The sequence below is a fragment of the Arachis duranensis genome, chromosome 9, assembly GCF_000817695.3.
Source record: "Arachis duranensis cultivar V14167 chromosome 9, aradu.V14167.gnm2.J7QH, whole genome shotgun sequence".
NCBI lineage: Eukaryota > Viridiplantae > Streptophyta > Magnoliopsida > Fabales > Fabaceae > Arachis > Arachis duranensis.
Window position 1 is genome coordinate 115580157 of NC_029780.3, and position 21736 is coordinate 115601892.

Genomic DNA, 21736 nt, shown 5'->3' on the forward strand with positions numbered 1-21736 from the left:
TTAAGCATCATTCGGAAGGTATTTTAGTATTTTTAGGAACATTTACATCATATATATATACTGCAAAAGCCAGTCTGATAGGTTGCTAGCAATAACATATCTATTGCACAAAAGAAAACATACTCATGTACACACCATAAGTTGATCTAGTCCCTAACATGCTACTGCTTATGTAAGCTTACGCTTACAATTTCTGATGGCAGCTGCTCTGGAAGATTTTTCATCATCACATTCAGGAGATTCCTCTACCACACCTTCCTCCTGCACAACCAGCCCTCGGTTCCGAGAAAATTTCCTGATAGGTGTGACAGTTAGAGGACGTGGGGAACCATCATCAGAACCCATCTGTGGTTGAGAACCAACAACAGTGCAAAACTGAGTCCTATGAGGCATTAACTCCTTTCCCTCAGGCACCATATCTTTCATTAACTGTAAATAATGTTGACAAAACCAGAATTAACAAAAGAATATTGATGTAAATGATGTACAGCATTGAGATGACAACAGAGATATTCCTTCATGAACCATACTGCCAATCCGTCTAGAACACTATGGTGTTTAATTTACTGTACCATAAAGTAACAAATCTTGCTATGCACCATTTCTTTGATCCCAATCTAGTATCTCACATCTTTAAATTCAATTAACTTTGTTGTAAGGCATTGCTAAATAAAAAGAAACTAGCAATTGTAAACAAAGAAGTGGACAAAAAATCGCATCATATATAACATTGAATTGCAACTTTACAAGTACTGGGACAAATTCATACCTTCCAATCTTGGAAATCAAGTCTGAACATGAAATGAGTGAAAGTGGCTTCTTTAGCCTTCAGAGAATCACCTGAGGGAGCATTCCTAGGTGCTGGAAAAGAAAACAAGTATTTTAGGTACAGTCGTACAGATGACCCAGGAATACAAGAGAGCACAAATTTAGTTGAATATTATGGTAACATGTCTTACAAACGTAGTGTATGCGGTTTTCATCCACAGTGATCTGAGCCCGACCATCTTTGACTAAAAATGATAGGCTAAACAAGTTTTCCACGGTCTGAGCAAATGATGTTCTGTTCAGAATTAGACATTCAAGTTGAACGCGTCTCATTTTCGCCAAGATGTCAAACATTACTTTCATGTTTTGATCAGTATCGGATCTTTCCTTTTCTTGGGCCTGAACAACCTTTTTCAAACAAACAATAACTAGAAATCAGTGCCAAAATACTTGCAAGATTATGAAACATAGTTGAGCACCACATTCGTTTTCAATTTTTATGCACATTATGGAACACAAAGTAAACAATAAAGACAAAGCCACACCCCTTTATAGCTAAATATGTACTAAGACGAGTAAATAAAAAAATCCAACTATATAACAATCAGCATAATGAGCATTCGTTAACAATGGATTTCAGATGCTTATCACATAAACATTCACAACACATCAAACAAAAAAGGAATGGAGCAAGGAAGTAAAACTCAGCCAACCTCTTGAGGTCTAGCCCTTTCAGATGTTGGCTTTGTTCTTTGTCTCTGAACTCCGATCTTGCGTTGCTTCAACTCCCTCTCCATTGGACCAAGCCTTTTAGAAAACACACAACACAAAACAGATCAGCTAAAAAAAAAAAGAAACAAGAATAAAAAATATAAGATGCCCTGCAAAAGCAAAACTCACATGGTGCAACAACCCTGAACCTTCATAAAAATGGGGGACACAGCAAGACCAAGTTTTTTCCAGTCGATCGAGTTGCACTCCGGGTCTTGGATGGATGGTTGGCCATATTCCTTGATCAAACAGCCAACAAATTCAGCAGGGGTAACATTGTCATTCACCATAGACCTCACTGACATCACCAAACTGTTAGTCAGCTCCAGCAGCGCTTCTGCATCTGCAACCTGCTCTCTCGGCTTCTGGACTTTAAGCCAAAATCGAAGATACAGTGTCAAGTGTCACCAACTATTAACCAAACCCTAACTAAATCATCTTCAATATTCGGGGCAGATAATGAATGCAGCTAAATAAGCAACACAACCACAAATAAATAAATAAGATAAGAAGAATACCTTGATCGTGGAGCTTGTGGAACTCATTCAAGATGGAATCGAACTTGTCGGAATCGGTGTTCATCAAATCGTCCTTTTTCTCTGTTAGATTTGAAACGAGAGTGTCATTGAGAGGGAGAAAGAGAAAGAGGGAGAGAAGCTACCGTTAATTTGAATAATAATTAAAAAATTACCGTTAATGAGAGTTTTGAGTTTGAAAAACTCGGAGCGTATGAACCGGCGACTAGCCGGATCTTGTTTCTTAGGGGACTCAGCTTCGTCGGCGGCCTCAGCAGCGGCGACGCGTTCTCTCTTGACAGTGCGAAGCTGGTCGTCGGCGGCGTCGCGTTGCCGCTTATTGGCGACTCGTTTTCCACCCATCGTCGAACAATTGAAGAACCCTAATTTGAGACGGAATTGCTGCGCTTGCGCCTTAGAAGAGAGGGGTTTGGGTTTTGAAGCGACGAGAAAAGAAATTCAAATAAGGGAAAGCGAAAATCAGTGCACTTGGTGTTTCAAACTAATAAGAAACGAAAATAAATAATGAGGGGAAAATTTTCCCGCTTGTGTGAAATTTTATAACCCTCCCTTACCAAACCCTTCCCACTTCCCCACCTATTTTACCTTTTTACCTCCAAAACTTACGCCACACGCCTCATAACTTTGGGCTTTGGCCTTTTCAGGAAAATATTCTTCCCCAAGACCAAGGCCCGTATCATATATTATTTTGGGTTAACCACTAAAACCCCTCTTGAATTATTTAAATGCAGATAAAATATACTCAAATTTTATTTGTCAACAAAAATATTTTTAAAAGATTTTTAATAAATTTAAAAATATAATAAACATATTTAACAGTAAATATATATTTATTAAAAAATTACTAACCTTTAAGGATAATAATATCATAATTTTTTAATCATATTTGCAAAAAAATGGTATCAAAATTCAATTTCTAATGTATTTTTTAAAAGAGGAGTGCTAGAGGACCAAAGATTTGTGATGTATAACCATCAACTAGCCATCATCAGTGTTTTTAATAATATGAGATGACATCTAATGGTGTAGGATTACTCATTTTTCTTTTGATGATTAAGTACGTGTCAAATTTTACTGTTGAGCATTTTTAGTGTGTTTTTCAAATTATTTGAAAGCATTTTGGTTGATAATAAAATTCGAGTATATTTTTGTCAGCGTCTAAATAATTCGGGGACATTTTTTGTAGTTAACCTTATTATTTTACTATATTGTTCTCTCAATCTTCGAAAAATAGGTAAATATTCATCTCTTTTCTGATAATTTTTTCCAAGATCATAAGATCTCCAATAAAAAATACTCTTTTTAATTTTTATATTTAATTCTGTGAGACTGATTAGTCTCTCATCAATGATCTCTCTTCTGAACATATTTATGTAATAGGTTAATCACTAATATTTTTTTATTTAATTTTTATAAGTAAAAATAATTTAAAATCACTAATATTTTTCAGTTTTAAATATATTTAATAAAATAATAAAAAATTTTAAAAGTCATGATAATTATCCCCCAAAAAAGGAATATTTTCAACAAAAAAGAATGTATCAATTTTAGTTAGCTTTTAATGGATAAATTAACAGTTTAACATGCCATGTAATTTTGTTAATATAAAAAAATATTGGCAGATGGACTAATTAGTCTCATAAAAATAAATATCAAAAATAAAAAATATATTTTTTAAAGACCTCGTTATCTTTTAAAATAATTATCAGGAACCGTTTAAAATTTTTTCTCCTCGAAAATATATATTAGTATATTACTTTTCTCAATGAGGAATTTAAAAAAGTTTGTTAGTGGGAACAAATCATACATAATAAAAATAATAATTTTTAGGGTAAAGTGTATTTTTTGATTTTAATATTTGCAATTTTTTTAAAAATACATTTAACATTTAGTTGCATTCAATTTTGTTTCTAATATTTTCGATTTATGTCAAAATTATCCCTAAATGTCAACTTATATAAAATGTTAGGAATAAATTGAAAACTTATAGGAATAGTTTTGGTATAAATTAAAAATGTTAAGAATAAAATTGAATGAATAAAAAATGTTAGAAAAAAATTAAATAAAATTAAACATTAAAAAACCTAAATATTAGGAAAAAATTATTTACCTTAATTTTTATAATTTCACAAAAAATTAAAAGTATAATATGAATATAAAAACTCAGCAAACCAATCATAGAAAAATATACTAATAAAATTTTATTATACAATAACCATTAATCAAGAAATAAAAATATTACCCAAGAGTATAATTACAAAACAAATGTAATATAATTTAATAAAATAAAAATTACAAAAAGATAAAAATAAACTTTTAATTTATTTAATTACTTTTTTATTAAATAATTAAAATTAAATTTTATATATTTATAAAATTAAATTTAATTAAATATCTTTTAATAACATTAAATTATAAAAAATGGGGTCAAAATTATTTATATAATGAAAGTAACTGAAATTTAATACTATATACTATTTAAAAATTTTATAAAACTCAATTGGACACTTACCCCACAAGCTACTATTATGTAAATCCGTCCCTGACTCTCCTAACCCAAAAAAATAAAAGCTACTATTTGTCTATTAGTTGGAGACCAAAGAAAGAAAACCATTATATTAGTTGTTAAGAATATTAAAACTTCAAAAATGCCAAGCTCACATTATAAGGGCTCATTTCAATTGTTTCTTAAAAAATGCTGAAAACAAATTTATTCTAAGTTTCAGGTAAAGTTATCATAGTTAAATTTATATTTTGATGTCTGTACAAATTTTTTTTTGTTATTTTATTTCTTAATATATGCTGATGCGCAAAATTGTTTAAGAGACTCTCAAAAAAATTATTTATTTTATTTCTACCAAAATAACATTTCAAAATATACTAAATGGGATAAAAAGAACTCTAAGAAGAAGCCTCTAATAATGAGGGTTTTTTTTTTTCGATTTCCATAATATTTTCTAACTCGGTAAGTTAAAGATTAATCCAGTGTAGTACTCAGTTTTATTTAAAATTTTATTATTGGCCAATAAGTTGCTGCATGCACAAGATAAAATTTGTACTCCTAACACTTATTTAAATAGACTAATGAATTAACTACTAAACCAATTCAACTTGGTTTTTTATAACGAAGTTATTAATAGATATATAAATATAAATGTATTAATTTTTTGGACTAAAAGCATACTTTTCTTTGATAAAAGGTGAAAATTTACGTTTAATTATTTTTGTATGAAATTGATAGTTATAAATTATTAAATGACTTATAAATTTGACTAAATTATTATTTAATTAATATGAAATAAAATGTATTTGAGTTTCTACCATAATAAATTAAATAACCTCCAAAAATCACTAAAAGTAAAAGCAGATTTATCTTTCTAAAACCGATAAAAATAATTAATATTTTACATTGGTAAGAGCTATAGCATCTCCAACTAACCGGCTGCTTTCTTTGGTTGCTTTTCTAAAGAGTAAGATTGGATTCAAGAAGCAATTCTCATTGGAGATGCACATCCTCTTCAGCAGTATTGTATATATACATGATAGGTAATTAATATATATATATATATATTTTTAACATTTGAATTAACACTAATTATTTCAGTTGATAGATACGCCAAATAGCTTCACACCTTTGTGTGGTGGATTCAAATCCATTCCATCAACTTTATGTTCTTCTTCTTCTTCTCTGTCTTCATCTTCTTCTTCCATATCTTCTACAACTACTTCACTGCAAGCTAACCTAGTAGTACTCTTCCCAATTACCTCTCGTTTTGTGGCTTCAACATTTTCCGTATTATTATAAATCACATCGATCAACCCAAACAGACGGTGCTGATGAACTTCATTATTCACAGGCTCGCACATGTAAAATGCAATGACGTCTTTAGCCTTGAGTTTCTTGTCCTTCACGAAACGGTTCCACCCTCTCGTGAACACATAACTCTGGCTACTCTTCCAATAGCAGTACCTGAATTTCCACGATCTCATCAACTTATCGTAAAACATAACCTCCACATCAACGCCGCCGCCACCGCCGCCGAATTCCCCTGCTTCCATTGCATTATTGTTATTTCCATCAACAAAGGGCAAATACGTAACTGCATGTTTCTTTGGAATAACAAGCCTGTTCAGTTTCCCAACGTCGCTGGGCGTTAATTCTTTCTGAAAGAGTTGCGTGCAAGAAAACTGTTCTCCTCCTCGAATCTTGATGCGCGTATTATGGGAATAAATTGTTCCTGTGGCTTCTTCTTTATGGCTTTGATTTTGAAGAAATGATGTAAATTTGGAGGGATATGTACCGTCTCTGATCATTGTAAGAACAGTTTCCGTGCTGTAATAGCTCTGGAAATAAGGCTCCTGAACGGTTTGATCGTTCCACGGGAAGTTTCTGTGGCTTTCGCCGCTTCTTAGCTTGATGGTGGCGCTGTCGTAAGCCATGGCGGCTTCTCTTTCCGTCTTGAATGTTCCCAGCCATATTCTCTGGTGGTTTGCGTATATTTGTGCTCCCCAATGCCCGTTTTGCTGAGGAACAACGCCTTTGAACTTCTGAAACCCTGCGTTCTCTTCGTACCTCAAACGTTTCCCCATTATTTCTTTATTGTTATTAGAAGGCGATGAACACGTTTCAGAGTTATTATTTGGCATCATCATTCTATGTTGTTCTTGATGAATTATGATCATCACTCTTGATGATAACTAGGATAATATATTATTTTTCTTCTACTGTCTTGATGAATTTCGAGTTATTGAACTGAAATTCAGTATGACAACAATGGACAAGAGGATGGGACAACTAATAATATGATATGATAAATAGAAAAAGTTAACAGAAAAGGGATGTGATGATTGATTTGTTGATGAGGTTTATGCCTATTTGTGATGTTTATTTGTTGTGCCTAATTTTGGGTAACTAATCACATAACAACTTAGAGTTCAAGGATGAACCTAATTATTGAACTACTTCAAGTTAAACTTCAAATAATGTGTTTTTAAGTTAACTTGGGTGGAACAAATCTATGTAGTCTTTAATTTTCTTAGTTTAGGATAACAGAAATGTATTCATTATCTCAAAGCTAATTATATTTGTTTTTTAGTAGCTTAGTTTCTTTTCTGTTATCATAATGTGATTGGAAAAGTAAATTTTACTATCTTTTTGGTTGAATATTCCTCCCCGTCACAAAAAATTAAAATTGTGTAAATTAAAACAGTATTATAATTACCTGAATATATGGCTAAATGAAACATGTGTTACATTAATTAGTTAAATTAAACATGTGTTACATTCATTAGCAAACAATGAGAATATTAAACAATGTAAAATATAATCTATATATGTATTTTACATTAGGTAAAAATTCAGGTGCAGTCAACTTTAAAGTTAATAACATTATAAGGATTAGTTTTCTAAAATACCCAATTCAAAATGCATATATTGTTTTTAGATAAATTTATCAACATTTTAAACTTTTATAAATAAAAATAATAATTTATTTTTAATTGGAATTAGAAAATTACTTCAATTATTTAAGCAATTAGCTTGCATGTAAACAAACATTGGAATATAGACTCTTTCATAAAATTGGTGACCTCAGTTATTAGAATACTTTTAATAATCTTTGCTTTACAATAAGTGCACTTGATCGAGATTTGGGTAAAACTAATAGTAGATTGAACTCATTGAAGGCCTTATTTCGTTCCTTGCACAGCTTACAGCTGGATAGATATACCATTCTTTATGTGTGACCCTGGCCTCATTGGAGCTAAGTTCATGGCTCAAGTGAATGAATATTCAGTTACATTCATGTGACCCCCAATTCAAATGTGATATTGAAGAGAGGCTATCAAATAATCCAAGAAAAATAAAAGCTTTTTTTTTTTGGTCGATAAGAAAAATAAAAGCTTGAAGAGGACTATATAAGTAAATTGGATCCATTTTCAGGTTGAAAGAGAAAGCCCAATGTCCCCACTTCGATTTTATCATGCATAAATATTTCAAAGTTTTGAGATCACGTCCATAAATATTATATCAGCATCTAAAAGTAAATGTTAATTTTGATGCAAACATAATCCAATGAAAAACAAATAAGAGTTTGAATTCTACCAAAATCTAAGTAATAACTACGACTGTATTTGTTTATAAAGGCGGGACATTGAAACAAGGATATAAAAACACAGAATTGTATTTGACAGATGAGACGTGAATAAAGACATTGTATCCAGATATACTGAATTAGTATATTTTTTTATCATCTTCTTTATACTTATGCTTTAATTTGTTCTTGGTGTTATGTTGGTACACAGGGTTTAGAAAAAAAAAGAAAAATAATTTAAAGAATTATCATATTCATTTCTTCACTTGGTTACATTATCATTCTTATTGAGGGAGGAATAAGTGAGATAATATAAAATGAGAAGACACCACATCCAACTCAAAATCTTAAGGTAATAAGTTAATGGGTCTCTCATCTTATAAACTTCTCACTCTTCTTTGCTTTATTTGATGTGGGACTAACTTCATACACTCCTCACACTTGCAACATTAACAATAATATCCTCCTCAAGTGTGAGCTTCCACATCAAACATCAACTCCCTCTCTTTCTAACTCCTCCACCACGAGTATTCGTCCATCACACCGTCGCAACCACACCGCGGGACACGCCACCCGGACCACCTTTGCCGGGAAGACTTTCGATACTTTACCTTAAATACTCTTTAAACCGGACCGATTAACCATTGGCTCTGACACCACTTGTATCATGTTCATTATTTTGAGCTTCAACTCTACCATCTTCCACCATAGGCATAGGGGGAGTAATATCCAAGTCAGAAAAATCATCACTAGGTTGAACAATTGGTTTCTCCGCATTATCAACATCCTTCAATGTTTGGTCTTCAACAAAGACAACATCTCTACTCCGAATCACCTTCTTGCTAACAGGATCATAAAACCTATAACCAAACTCATCTATGCCATAGCCAATAAAAATACACTGCCTAGTCTTTACATCAAATTTGGATCTCTCATATTTGGAAATATGAACAAAAGCTTTACATCCAAAGACTCTTAAATGATCATAAGAAACATCTTTACCTTACCATACATTTTCTGGCACTTCAAATTGCAAGGAACACATGATGTCCGGTTCAAGACATAAACAACAGTGCTCAAAGCTTCACCCCAAAAGGATTTTGCCAATCCAGATTGTGACAATAAGCACCTAACTCTTTCAACCAATATTTTGTTCATTCTTTCAGTCAAGCCATTCAACTGAGGAGTCTTTTGATGTCTTATACCATGTTCTTTACAATAAGCATCAAATGGACCTGAGTACTCACCACCATTATCAGTACGAATGCATTTCAACTTCTTCTCAGTTTCTCTTTCAACAGAAGCTTGAAATTATTTGAATACATTCAAAACTTGATCTTTGGTCTTCAAAGTGTAAACCCATAATTTCTTAGAATGATCATCAATAAAAGTTACAAAATAAATAGATCCTCAAAGTGTTCTTGTATTCATCGGCCCACATACATCAAAATGTACCAAGTCAAGTATCTCCGGCTTCCTTGAAGGTGGATGGCTCTTGAAAGAAATGCTGTTTTATTTTCTAGCAAAGCAATAGTTTACTTTTGCAAAGCAACCTTACAACCAGATAAAAGATTACTCTTGGATAACATATTCATGCCTTTCTCACTCATATGGCATAATCTCTTATGCCATAAATCAGTTTCATTAACAAACTCAGCAGCATTAACATCTTTCACAATCTTTGCTTGAGTTAAATAAAGAGTAGAGTGTCGTGTACCTCTAGCAACAACCATGGAACTCTTGGTGAGCTTCTAATTATCACGAGAGAATGAGCTATCCAAGTCTTCATTACACAACTTACCAACATAAAGTAAGTTCAATCGAATATCTGAAACATGCTTCACATGCTTCAAAGTCAACTTGATACCGTTAGAGGTTTCTAAGCAAACTTGTCCAACACCGACACATTGTGCAATACTTTGATGAGTCATTTTTACATCACCAAAATGACCAGGAGTATAAGACGTAAACAGATCCCTCCTAGATATAACATGAATAGAAGCATCACTATCAATCACCCAACGCGTGCTATTATCAAGAAGGCAACTCCTCAACAAGAAGAAAATCATCATGAGTTACATTGACCTTGTCTTCATTGCTACCACCATCTTTATTTGTACTATTGTCTTTACTTGCCTTGGCTTTCTCCTTCTTTAACTGCCAACAAAATTTCTTCACATGTCACTTTTGACTACAATGATGACACTCAATATTTTTATACTTTCTTCGAGACTTGCTTCTACTTTGATTTCTACTTTTAGGACCTCGTCTTTTGTTTCTCCCCCTAGACTCAGAAACAAGAATATCTAAATGTGTAGTCGATGTACCTTGTGACTTTCTTCTCATTTCTTCATTCAAAACACTGCTCTTGGTAAGATCTTTAGAGATTACTGACATCAGAGCTTGTTGGTATTTTTCTGAGCTTGTGATTCTATGAACAATGGAAGCTAATACTAATACTAGTGGGATTATCATTCTTAATGGTCCTAATTATAATTTGTGGAAGTCAAAAATGGAAGATTTGCTTTATAGCAAGAATTTTCATCAACCAGTTTTTGGTATGTTCGGAAAACTGGGAATAACAATATATTTTTTATCAAACAATTGTTGGCTTTGAAATATACATATGAGACATCACCGGAAAAATTTTGGGAAGGAATCAAGTGAGATAATATAAGATGAGAAGACACCACGTCCATCTCAAAACCTTAGAGTAGTAAGTTAATGGGTCTCTCATCTTATAAACTTCTCACTCTTCCTTATTTTTTTTATGTGGGACTAACTTCATATACTCCTCACACTTGCAACAGTAACAATCTCTCCCTCAAGTGTGAGCCTCCACATCAAGTATCAACTCCTCCTCTTTCTAGCTCCTCCACCACGAGTATTCGTCTATCACACCGCCGCAACCACACCGCGGGACACATCGTCCGGACCACACCTTTGCCGAAAAGACTTTCGATGTTTCACCTTGAATACTCCTTAAACCAGACCGATTAATCGTCGGCTCTGATATCACTTGTTGGGCCGTTGGGGAGTTCTCGACCATCGGAGGATTTCAGAGAGGAATCAAGTGAAATAACATAAGATGAGAAGAGATCACATCCAACTCAAAACCTTAAGGTAGTAAGTTAACGGGTCTCTCATCTTATAAATTTCTCACTCTTCCTTACTTTCTTTGATGAGAGACTAACTTCATACACTCCTTATACTTGCAACATTAACATATAGGATATAGGTATGTGAAGCCATGTGGGAACCTAGTTGTGAGAGTTACCCCAATTTTCGTTGTTTTTGCTAAAAAAATACTACGAGAAAAATGTTGAATACTATCGGATTTAGCGGCAGTTTACCGATGGTGCAGTATTTGTAACCCACTAACTTACCGGCAAGTACACCGGGTCCTACCAAGTAATATCTTACGTGAGTAAGGGTCGATCCCACGAGGATTGATGGATCAAGCAACAATAGCATTTGATAGGATTAGTTAGGCAAGTAGAAAATGGTTTTGAGATATTCAAAGAGCATTAAACAGTACTTTAAAAATTTCAGAAAGCAAGCAGCAATGAGTTGGAAATAAAATAATTGAGAAAGCAGTTAAGGTTTCAGAATTATCTATTTTTCCGGATTTATTTTTCTTACTAACTATTTTAATCATGCAAGATTTAATTTTATGGCAAACTATATGTGACTAGACCCTAATTCCTTAGACATTCCTAGTCTCTTCTAAAATTCATTAACTGCCAATTCCTTAGTCAATTAATTCCAATTTGAGGGTGATGATCAATTTCTAGTTTATATGCCAAAAGAATCCTAATTATCCAAAAATAAGGAGATTATATGTCACGTATCTCGTTAAATACAAATAATTAGAAATTCAGTATAACATGTTTTCAAATTGGTGTTCAAGTAAAGAACTTTTTCAAGTTTTACAAGAACTCAATTAGAACATGGGTCATACTTCTGTTCCACCCATATTCATAAAATAAAGAGCGAAAACAATTATTGAAATATAAATCTAAACATGGATTAAATTAAAAAGATCAAACGGATAAATCCGTACAAATAGACAGAGCTCCTAACCTTAATAATGGAGGATTAGTTGCTCACGGAATGCGGAATGTAAATTTGTATAGAATTTCCTAATGGAATCTACCTAATAGAAGAGAAGTCTCCCCTTTTTATAACTAATCCTAATTAATTTAAAATCTAATATTTAAAATTAAGATAATATCTTTTCCTATTTTAAAATCGAATTTGAATTTAAATAAGAATTAACTAACTACTCTGTGTCTTGTAACGTGGGGACCACTTGACTTCACTGGATCCGCGTCTAACTTGGGTGCTAAAATGGGGCCCAGAAATCACCCCCAATGTTTTCTGCGTTTTTTGCACGTGGCGCATGTCACGCGTACGCGTCAGTCACGCGTATGCGTCGATGGTCTTTTCTGCGGAGCAAATCTTCAAATCACGCGTACGAGTCAGTCACGCGCACGCGTCGCCATAGATATCTCCAAATCACGCGCATGCGTCAGGCACGCGTACGCGTCGCAACTCGCTGCCATCTTCTTTTGTTCTTGTGCTGCAGAAACTCCATCATATCCAGCCGAATGCTACCTAAAATAAATAAAATTGCAAAAGACTCAAAGTAGCATCCATATTGGCTAAAAGATAATTAATTATTTATTAAACTCCACAAATTAGATGCAAATTCACTAGGAAAAGATAGGAAAGATGCTCACGCATCACAACACCAAACTTAAACTGTTGCTTGTCCTCAAGCAACCAAAACTAATATAAGCTTAGGATGTGAATTTGCATGAGAATGAGAGTTCGATTAAGCCTATGTCTCTTCTTATAGTGAGGTTTACAACTGCAATCCTGAATAGTTTTGGCATTTCACTTTATCCTTTGAAGTTCAGAATGATTGGCATCTATAGGAACTCAGAATTCAAATAGTGTTGTTGATTCTCCTAGTTTAGTATGTTGATTATTGAACACAGCTACTTTATGAGTCTTGGCCGTGACCCTAAACATTTTGTTTTCTAGTATTACCACCGGATACATAAATGTCACAAACACATAACTGGGTGAACCTTTTCAGATTGTGACTCAGCTTTGCTAGAGTCCCCAGTTAGAGGTGTCCAGAGTTCTTTAGCATACTCTTTTTACTTTGCATCACGACTTTAACCGCTCAGTCTCAAGATTTTCACTTGACACGTTCACGTCACAAGCACATGGCTAGGGACAGCTTGATTTAGCCGCTTAGGCCAGGATTTTATTCCTTTGGGCCCTCCTATCCATTAGTGCTCAAAGCCTTGGATCCTTGTTACCCTTTGCCTTTTAGTTTAAAGGGTTATTGGCTTTTTCTGCTTGCTTTTTTTTTTTCGGCAAGCTTTGTGTTTTTCACTGCTTTTTCTTGCTTCAAGAATCAATTTTATGATTTTTCAGATTATCAATAATATTTCTTTTCTTTCATCATTCTTTCAAGAGCCAACAATTTTAACATTCGTAAACTTCACTATAAAAAATATGCACTATTCATGTCATGCATTCAGAATTACAGAAAATACCACCACATTTAAGTAAATAAAACTACTTTTAAAATTAACTCAATTTCTCATGCAATACATCACTTCTGTATTTTTTATTTGAATTCAAGCTCAGTGAGTAATACATGAGACATTTTTTTCAGAATTAAAGCAACTAAGGAAAAACTAAACTAGACCTAGGATTTCTCACTAATAAAGGATCATGCAACAAACAACGCAAAATAGCAGAAAATAGGAACATAATATAGAAAAAGAGAGGAGGAATAAAAAATATGAAAGGAACTCAACCACCTTAGTTATCATAGCGGTCGCTTTATTCTTCAGGTTGTGCTCCTCTGTGAAGATGATTCGCCTCCCTTTTGGTGCCATAGGAATAAACAGAAAAGCTTTAAGTGAAGTGTCAACACCAAACTTAAATGTTTGCTTGTCCTCAAGCAAAGAAAATCTGAAAAATAAAAAGAGACAAATATTATGATAAAAGAACATGAGAGAATTAGGATTGGGAGAGGGGAAAAGAAAATTAAAACTGGGCGGCAAACTAGTGTAATTGTGCGGCACAGGCGACGCGTATGCGTGGGTCGCGAAATTTTCTTAAGGATGCGTAAGCGTCAGGCACGCGTACGCGTGCCCTGGGTTTTGTGCGATTCGCGCGAAACCAGCCGCGCGCACGCACAACTCTCTGTTCGCGTGACTAGGGAACCAATATTGGCATACGACGCGTTCGCATCATGCACGCGCACGCGTGGATGGCCGTTTGGTCAAATGACGCGCACGCGTCAGGGACGCGTATGCGTGGTCAATTTTGTGCGTCTAGCACACTTTCAGCGCCAAACCAGCACAAGTCTCTGTCCAAACACATATTTACGCCGTTTTTCTAGATCACGCGTTCGCGTCAATGACGCGCACGCGTGGAGTGCCAAAATCACCAATGACGCGCACGCGTGGGGTACGCGTATGCGTGGGCTTGTTTTTGCGAAAGGCATTATTCCTGCGCCACTCCCGCGCAACTCTCTGTTAAATTTTATTTTTCACGCACATGCATATGTGATTTGTAAGCTAAAAATAATAATTTATGTTATTGGCGTTTTCTATAGAAATTAAGTTGTTTTAACCTACTTTTCTATTAGCCATGAGCACACACATATATATACATCTTTTGGTATAAAACTATATCAAATCTTTTCTATCTTAAAAGCATCATTTACAATTCTAAAAAATTAGAGTACATAATTTCTTATCCTAGAATACATATAGGAGTAATCAAATAGTACTGTATCATCACAGTTTTTGCAATAAATTTTTAAAACACTACACACTTTAGTTATTGCAAAGATTAATCCAACGTTATAATCATAAACAGGTGTGTAAGGAACCGACAGATATTACTTTGTGGACCTATGATCTGCTATAAAGTAGAGACTCAACTTCGCCACCTTCTCACTCACGGCGTGTTATCCCTGTAGCTTGCACATGTGTCTTCAACACCTAAAGAAAGGATCAGCATAGTAAAATCTTCCTTTGTTGAATTCAAAGTAGAAGAAAAGAGATAAAAAAAATTTGTTTAGTTCATCTTCTGTATTTAGAATTTTTGTTTGTGAACATTCAACGAAATTATTATAAAAAATTCTAAAACTTTAAAATTTGTTAGTTTAGAAATTATTAAATTTAAAATATTTAAAATTATATAGTAAATTTTCAAATAAATTTTTTAAAAAATTAAAATTTAAGTTTACCATCGATTAAGGGTGTGTTTGTTCTTGAAAGCTTCACTTTTTTGTTTGGCTAATTTTGTTCTCTACAAACACAAAAGTGATTTTGTTCATAAAATTACGTTTACAAGAAGCAATAATTTCTAACTTCTCCGTTGTACTAACGTGCTTTTAGCCAATAACTTCAATATTTATTTTTTTTTACCAACTTTATCCTTTATATGTATTATTGCATTATTTATAGAATTCTTATCATTCCTCTCTATATGAACTCTTTTTTATTATTTATTATTTACATTTTTTATTAATTTTTTTATTTGACATTATATATTTTTATAGTTATAATTTTTGTGTATTATATTTATTATAAAAAAAAGTATAAAAAAATTTAATATGTATAAAAAAATAATATTATAATTTAATGTCATGTCCTTTTAAGTAATTACCTATCTAAAAGTAATTTTAACTAATATTATCCAAACAATATTTATTTTATCAAAATCAATTTTGATAAAGAGTTGTCAAACATAAATCATGTTGACACAAACTTACTTCTATCCAAAATCAATTTTATAAAACCGCTTTTATTCAAACTCCAGTTTGACCAACCACAATCCAAACACACACTAAATCGACCAGTAACTATTGATTTAGTTATTAATAATAAATTATATATTATTGTTGAATTTACCGGAGGACAAATTCGACGGTAACAAGCTCCAAATTTTTGCAATCAAAAGTTTAAATCTAACAATAATTAACGGTAGATGAAAAAATCTACCGATAAATAGTTACCGGCAAGATTTATACTGTCGAATTTATTCTGTGGGTAAATTCGACAGTATCGGATGACTTTCTTGTAATGAAAGGGATGTTATTCCTGTCAAGGCAAACCAACTTTTTGAGGTTGAGGGCGCTAAATCCGCCATCAAAGGGAGTAGAAAGATACTTCATAGCGATGATTTCATGTAATAGTTCTGTTAAATTTTCTTTTGTTATAATATCATAAAATCATTTCTAAAAGTTTAAGTCAACAAGAAGAGACATATAAATAGTTATATATCTAACAGAACTATTAGATTATATTGTGTCATGCATTTGGCAGATTCATGGATAAGGCAACACCGAGCGAGTCCAATGAAGCGGTGGCGACTCTGCACGGTAACAAGTTGAGGAAGCAAAATGTGTCCTAAGAATGTTACCGGGTGTGGCTATGCACAATAATCTACTCGGTTGTATTCACAGAAATGGCTTCTCTGTTTGTTGAGCAAGGTGATGTGATGAACTCGAACATAGGCAAATTCCATTTGCCAGCGCCCAGCGGCAAGCATGTCAGCATTTGACATATGCAGTGTCCTAGTGTGCACCTGTATTTGTCGCCATAATATTGAGTTACATTAAGTTGCTGTAGTGAGTGTAATTAACGCTTTTGCCCATTATTCAAATACCAATTTATTACCAAAATGGATTGAGGATCCATTAAAATGCAGTACTGTATGGTATTTATTAGGAATTGATTGGTTGAATAATTGTGTTTTTATGAGTGATGGTGAGATCTACTATATGTATGATAAGGGAAGTAGCATGTATGTATTGACTTAGGTCAATTAATTGTATGATACAGATACATGCCATAACAAAGTCACTACACAATTTTCATATCTTCCCATTAAGTAAATCTTTATTTTCCACTCAATTCTATGAACTGATCATCTTTCGAAAAGACAAAAACCAGCTAGTATTAGTTTATTACTCAACGAACTTAAAGAAATGCATCTTTCAAATATAGACCATATACTAGTAAACCCTAACTTAAAAGCATATAGCAAAGCCTGCAATACAGAGCAGAAACCAAATCTTGGACCAACAATTTAGATACGTGGATATATTAAAAGTTGATGATGGTAGAAGATAACAAAATATTAGAAGCTAAAATCAGATCATGTGGCACATTGGAAGCTAATTGACAAAAATTTCAACTAGAAAATTCTGCACAATTCAATCCTCACTAAAGAAAACCACGTAAACTAATCATAAGTGTTTGTCCTGAAAGTGCTAAGAGAAAACAAGGGCAAAGGAAACATAAATCACATTCCACTCTTGCGTAATTCTTCTATTCCATGGGCAAAGTGGCACTTCTCCCCAAAAGTGCAGGAGCCTTTTGAAAATTTTTCACATATCTTGGTTTTGAAGTTGTTTGAACCAGGACCATATGAAGTGACATTCTTCTTTGCAGGTCCAGCAGCCGAACTAACATTCAGAATAAGTTCGTGGACCATGGAACTTGCTTGTTTGATCTGATCAAAACTTCCTTCAAGCTCAATGTTTTTAAGGTTAGGATCAGAATCATGTTCCCTGATAGAAAGTTTTGCTCCTGTTACACGACAGATTTGCTTCGAGTTGATACCATTTTTCCCAATAACAGCCCCAGCAAGGGAAGCATTGATACTAATCTTAGCGGTAGCTGAGGCGCCAAAGCCAGCAGCAGCTCCATGAACTGGAGTCTCAACTCGCCCACCAATCCTTTGTCTGTCTTCATATGAAGGCATTGTAGGCTTGCCAATCTCCCACTCACCATGAGCAAAGTGACATTTGTCACCAAATTTGCAACCTTCGCTTGAATTATACTTGTTGCACAATCTGGTTTTAACCATTGGAGGAGAAGACCCATCCGGGAAAGATGGAGGAACAGGTGGTGTTCTACTAACTTGAGGAAGAGCAGGGTTGCTACCAGCATTCATCATTTGAACGGCTTTGATGCCACCAGGAACATAATGCAAGAAATGGCATCCCTCACCAAATGGACAGCCAGAGGTGCTGCACATAAGATGGAAAGTGTTTATACATCAGATCAACATACTAACAAATAACAATACAAAAATTGTGTAGATACAGCCAGATCTAAGTGAACTGCAAGTGTGGTTCTTTCAATTGTGAACAGAAATCAATCCTCCACCAGGGTTGCACGGCTTAAGATATTCCCTTCAGAATGCATAAATAATGCTTGCCATTAAACCTAACCTTACGTTTTTATTTAATTGAATGAATAAAGAGTTTCCTTTGGTTAAGCATGTACCAATTGAATATTATATGAGAAGTTTTAGCAGAGCAAACCACAGATTTAACAGTGACAATGAAAGTAAGCAACAAAATGATAATCACAACGACCACAGAGGAATGTCCAGACTTAACAGCACATCACAAACAAGAGGGCACCCTAGAAATAATTTAGTTCTCATCACAAAATGAAAATGTGAATGGGGGGAAGAAAACTGCATGGCTGAGATGATATTGCTTAAATGGAGAAATCTAGGTGCCTCAGCATAATACAACATATCATAAATTTTAAATTACTTTTCATTCTCTTACAGAATGATCTAATCATATAGTAGAATAGTACAAACAAATTCAGTTTGGCAAACATAAGCTATCATCTCATAAAAAAGAAACTTGTACTTCAGGTTGCAATCAGACACTTTTACATGAAATTGCAATTCAAAGTCTCATACACCAATGAAATAATGTATATTACGTCCCATTGAACATGCAATGATGCAATTTCAACTCTCCTACCTCAATGGATTAACAAACCTTTTAAGGGGTACATATACAGCATCATATAAAAGAAAACAAGTGACTTTTTTCTAAACGAAAAATAGAATATATAGATTGAATAATGCCACTTTTTTAAAAGAAAAACAATAACAGAATTAAAATCCTTAAGTACCTAAGATTCAGCATCAAAGAGTATTTTCTCAGCTTCAAATTGCTTTAAGAAACAACAGAATGATTTCAAACTTTAAAATTATGAAACAAGATAACCAAGGAATCAAATTGTATGGCCAAATCAACACTAACAACATCCTACAACCCAAATGCATTATTATACAAACATGTAAACAAAACCCTTCATGCAGCAACACTGCCAAAACATGGAAATATAATCTATCTGGAACAAGATTCCAATCAGGAAGCTAGTCTAGAAACAAAATAAGCCAACCTGCAGCATTTAAGTATTCTTGGGGGCATTGGGGTGCATGAAAGACCCAAGAAACCGATATTAAAATAAAGAAAAACTCTTAATACATAATTCCAACGCCATATACCTGATACGGACTTTGGTTATCATACTACAATGTGATTTCATATATAAAAGCCAAAGCACGTTTATTTAAACAAATGAAAAATTAAAATCAAGCATAAAACAAAGATTGTTCTGAACGCAAACAGAAAATGAGAGGTCAAGCAATATGGAATTCAAACATATCCAAAATGAAGTATGTTATGAATGCTTCCAATCAAATTTTGTTTTGTTCTCTTGATAGAGCATGTGTTTAGCCATGTAGTGCTCTAGAACATTTCAGTGATCTGCATCAGACCTCTTTACTTGAAAAGAATTGTAGGGTATTGTAAATGTAGATCAAGTTTTGCATCCGATAGAATGGCGTTCTATTTTATTATAGCCTGGCAAGCACTTAACAGAACTTTTCTTGAGAATCAACAATTTCTGTTCATAGTCTTGTTGGTTATCATGGATTAGAAGTAGAACCTGTATCACAGCTCTGACTACCCAATTCATTAGTCAAATCAAATGGATTATGCTCGGTGAGATTGTTATCAGGATTTTTCCGCAACACCAATGGAATTTATAAATATATGTAATTGCATTAGATTTTATTTTAGATAAGTTAAAGATTTGAACCTGAAAAACTTTGTGCAAGGCTTCAATTTGCTTCCTAAACCAGTTGGAAAAGACTCCATTTCTGTTACAGAACATTAATTAAGTCCCCTCCGTTAAAATTTGATTAACCTTTTATGCTTCAAACTTAAATAACATCCAATAACCTTTTCTCCCCCCTTACTTCTGAGTATTTAAGCAAACATCAGCTCATTTATATTCAAGCATACGGATTATTCTGCGAGCATATAATAATTGAAGAGTCCAATACCCAGGAACTCAACACAGTACAGTTTATTTTTTAATTTATTTATAAATTGTAAATAACCTAATTGGAGCTAGCAGGTAAAGAGGGTAATAACAATAGAAGCACAACAGAAAGATAAAACAAGTGCAGAAAACTTTAATGGGGAAAACAAAAATATAGAGGTGGAAGCATTGTGTTGAATCCAAAGAGGAAGGGAAAGACGAACCTGAAGCTGAAGGTGGCCTGAATTTCTTGGAGGCGCCATTGCCGGTGCCGTTGAAAGGATGTTCGTGCCGTCCCCTTTTGCGATCCATTCTAGCTCCCAAAAAAAAAGGAAAAAGAAAGGAAAAAGAAAAAGAAAAAGCTAACCCTACCCTAGCTAGGGTTCTACCAGCTTCGATATTCCAAACCCAAGAGGAAGAAGGAGAAGCAGCAGAAGCAGCAAAATACAAAGAAGAATGAAAGAGGTTCGTCACCCACTCGCTCACTCGCTGTAATTGAATTCACGTGCCGCTCTCTCTGCGCCTCATCTCATCTCATCTCATCTCATCTCATGCATCATTTATTTATTTTTTTTTAAAAAATTTGCAAAATGAAGGGAAAAGGGGAATATCGAGAAGAAAGGAAAGGGTGACCGCCACACACAATCGCGTGCGCCCCACGTCACGTGACATCATCGCTTGCTAGTTATTACTGCTATGCACATCATCCAAATCGATCATTTTTTTCCTTTCCGCTTTATCACTTGACGGGCCAGGCCCAACTCCTCCACCTTTTCTTCATATTGGGTCATTGGGACGCACCAAAATGAAATTTACTGTACCAAGTAAAAAATTAGTTACAAAATCAGTTTATTTGTATATATATTCATACATTTTCAATATATATTTTATACAATTAACTGTGTACACATAATTTATTATTTCACCAATAGAATCCAAAGAAAAAGAAATGGAAATGTTTTTCCCTTTCGCTGAACTCAGACATCACCAAAAACAATTATTTCAATTTCGAGCATGTGGTATATCAAGTGTTTTTGTTTGATAATGGCAACAAATATTTGAGAATTAAAAAAAAATTGTGCAATGCAAGCTCATAAGTGTTTTGTGTTTGAGTTTCTTTTAACTGAAACCTGAATGTGATGAACAAAGACCATTCAATCAATAACCAAATATAAACTTTTATATTCTCATTTTTTGAAGGTATTGAAATACTGAAATTTATAAAACAGACTGAAATTTCAGTACTAATCTCTGAACTAATAAATATGATACTGAATCTCTATGCTTTCTTAAAAAATATAAACGGACAGCTATCTAGAACAACGTCCCATGCACGTTGGGAACTCCGAACACCGCAGACAAAATAGTGTTTTTCATATAT

The 21736-nt window shown here is 33.7% G+C and overlaps 3 protein-coding genes across 3 annotated transcripts; all 3 read right to left on the reverse strand.

The window, feature by feature from the left end:
• Positions 1–2565, reverse strand: LOC107467711 (non-structural maintenance of chromosomes element 4 homolog A). The gene is made up of 7 exons (XM_016086878.3): positions 2231–2565; positions 2058–2138; positions 1669–1909; positions 1482–1575; positions 960–1176; positions 770–861; positions 1–429 (listed from the first exon to the last, which is right to left on the reverse strand). Exons 1-7 carry the CDS (start codon positions 2415–2417, stop codon positions 169–171), a joined length of 1173 nt encoding a protein of 390 aa, XP_015942364.1. The 5' UTR covers positions 2418–2565; the 3' UTR covers positions 1–168.
• A 3110-nt stretch (positions 2566–5675) lies between these two features.
• LOC107467619 (AP2/ERF and B3 domain-containing transcription factor At1g50680-like) lies at positions 5676–6665 on the reverse strand. The gene has a single exon (XM_016086755.1). It carries the CDS (start codon positions 6663–6665, stop codon positions 5676–5678), a length of 990 nt encoding a protein of 329 aa, XP_015942241.1.
• A 10662-nt stretch (positions 6666–17327) lies between these two features.
• LOC107467690 (zinc finger CCCH domain-containing protein 44) lies at positions 17328–20924 on the reverse strand. Its single transcript, XM_016086853.3, has 3 exons — positions 20580–20924; positions 20131–20191; positions 17328–18245 (listed from the first exon to the last, which is right to left on the reverse strand). The coding sequence occupies exons 1-3, from the start codon at positions 20665–20667 to the stop codon at positions 17516–17518; spliced, it is 879 nt and encodes a 292-aa protein (XP_015942339.1). The 5' UTR covers positions 20668–20924; the 3' UTR covers positions 17328–17515.
• Positions 20925–21736: the final 812 nt, after the last annotated feature.

Coding starts and splice junctions, on each gene's coding strand:
- LOC107467711 (XM_016086878.3), bottom strand. CDS start 2,417: ATGGGTGGAAAACGAGTCGCCAATAAGCGGCAACGCGACGCCGCCGAC. Junction 1,910..2,057: donor CCACAAGCTCCACGATCAAG/GTATTCTTCTTA, acceptor TTTGGCTTAAAG/TCCAGAAGCCGAGAGAGCAG. Junction 430..769: donor TTGATTTCCAAGATTGGAAG/GTATGAATTTGT, acceptor CATTATTTACAG/TTAATGAAAGATATGGTGCC.
- LOC107467619 (XM_016086755.1), bottom strand. CDS start 6,665: ATGGGGAAACGTTTGAGGTACGAAGAGAACGCAGGGTTTCAGAAGTTC.
- LOC107467690 (XM_016086853.3), bottom strand. CDS start 20,667: ATGGATCGCAAAAGGGGACGGCACGAACATCCTTTCAACGGCACCGGC. Junction 20,192..20,579: donor CAGGCCACCTTCAGCTTCAG/GTTCGTCTTTCC, acceptor GTTCTGTAACAG/AAATGGAGTCTTTTCCAACT. Junction 18,246..20,130: donor CCTTGCACAAAGTTTTTCAG/GTTCAAATCTTT, acceptor TCTTATGTGCAG/CACCTCTGGCTGTCCATTTG.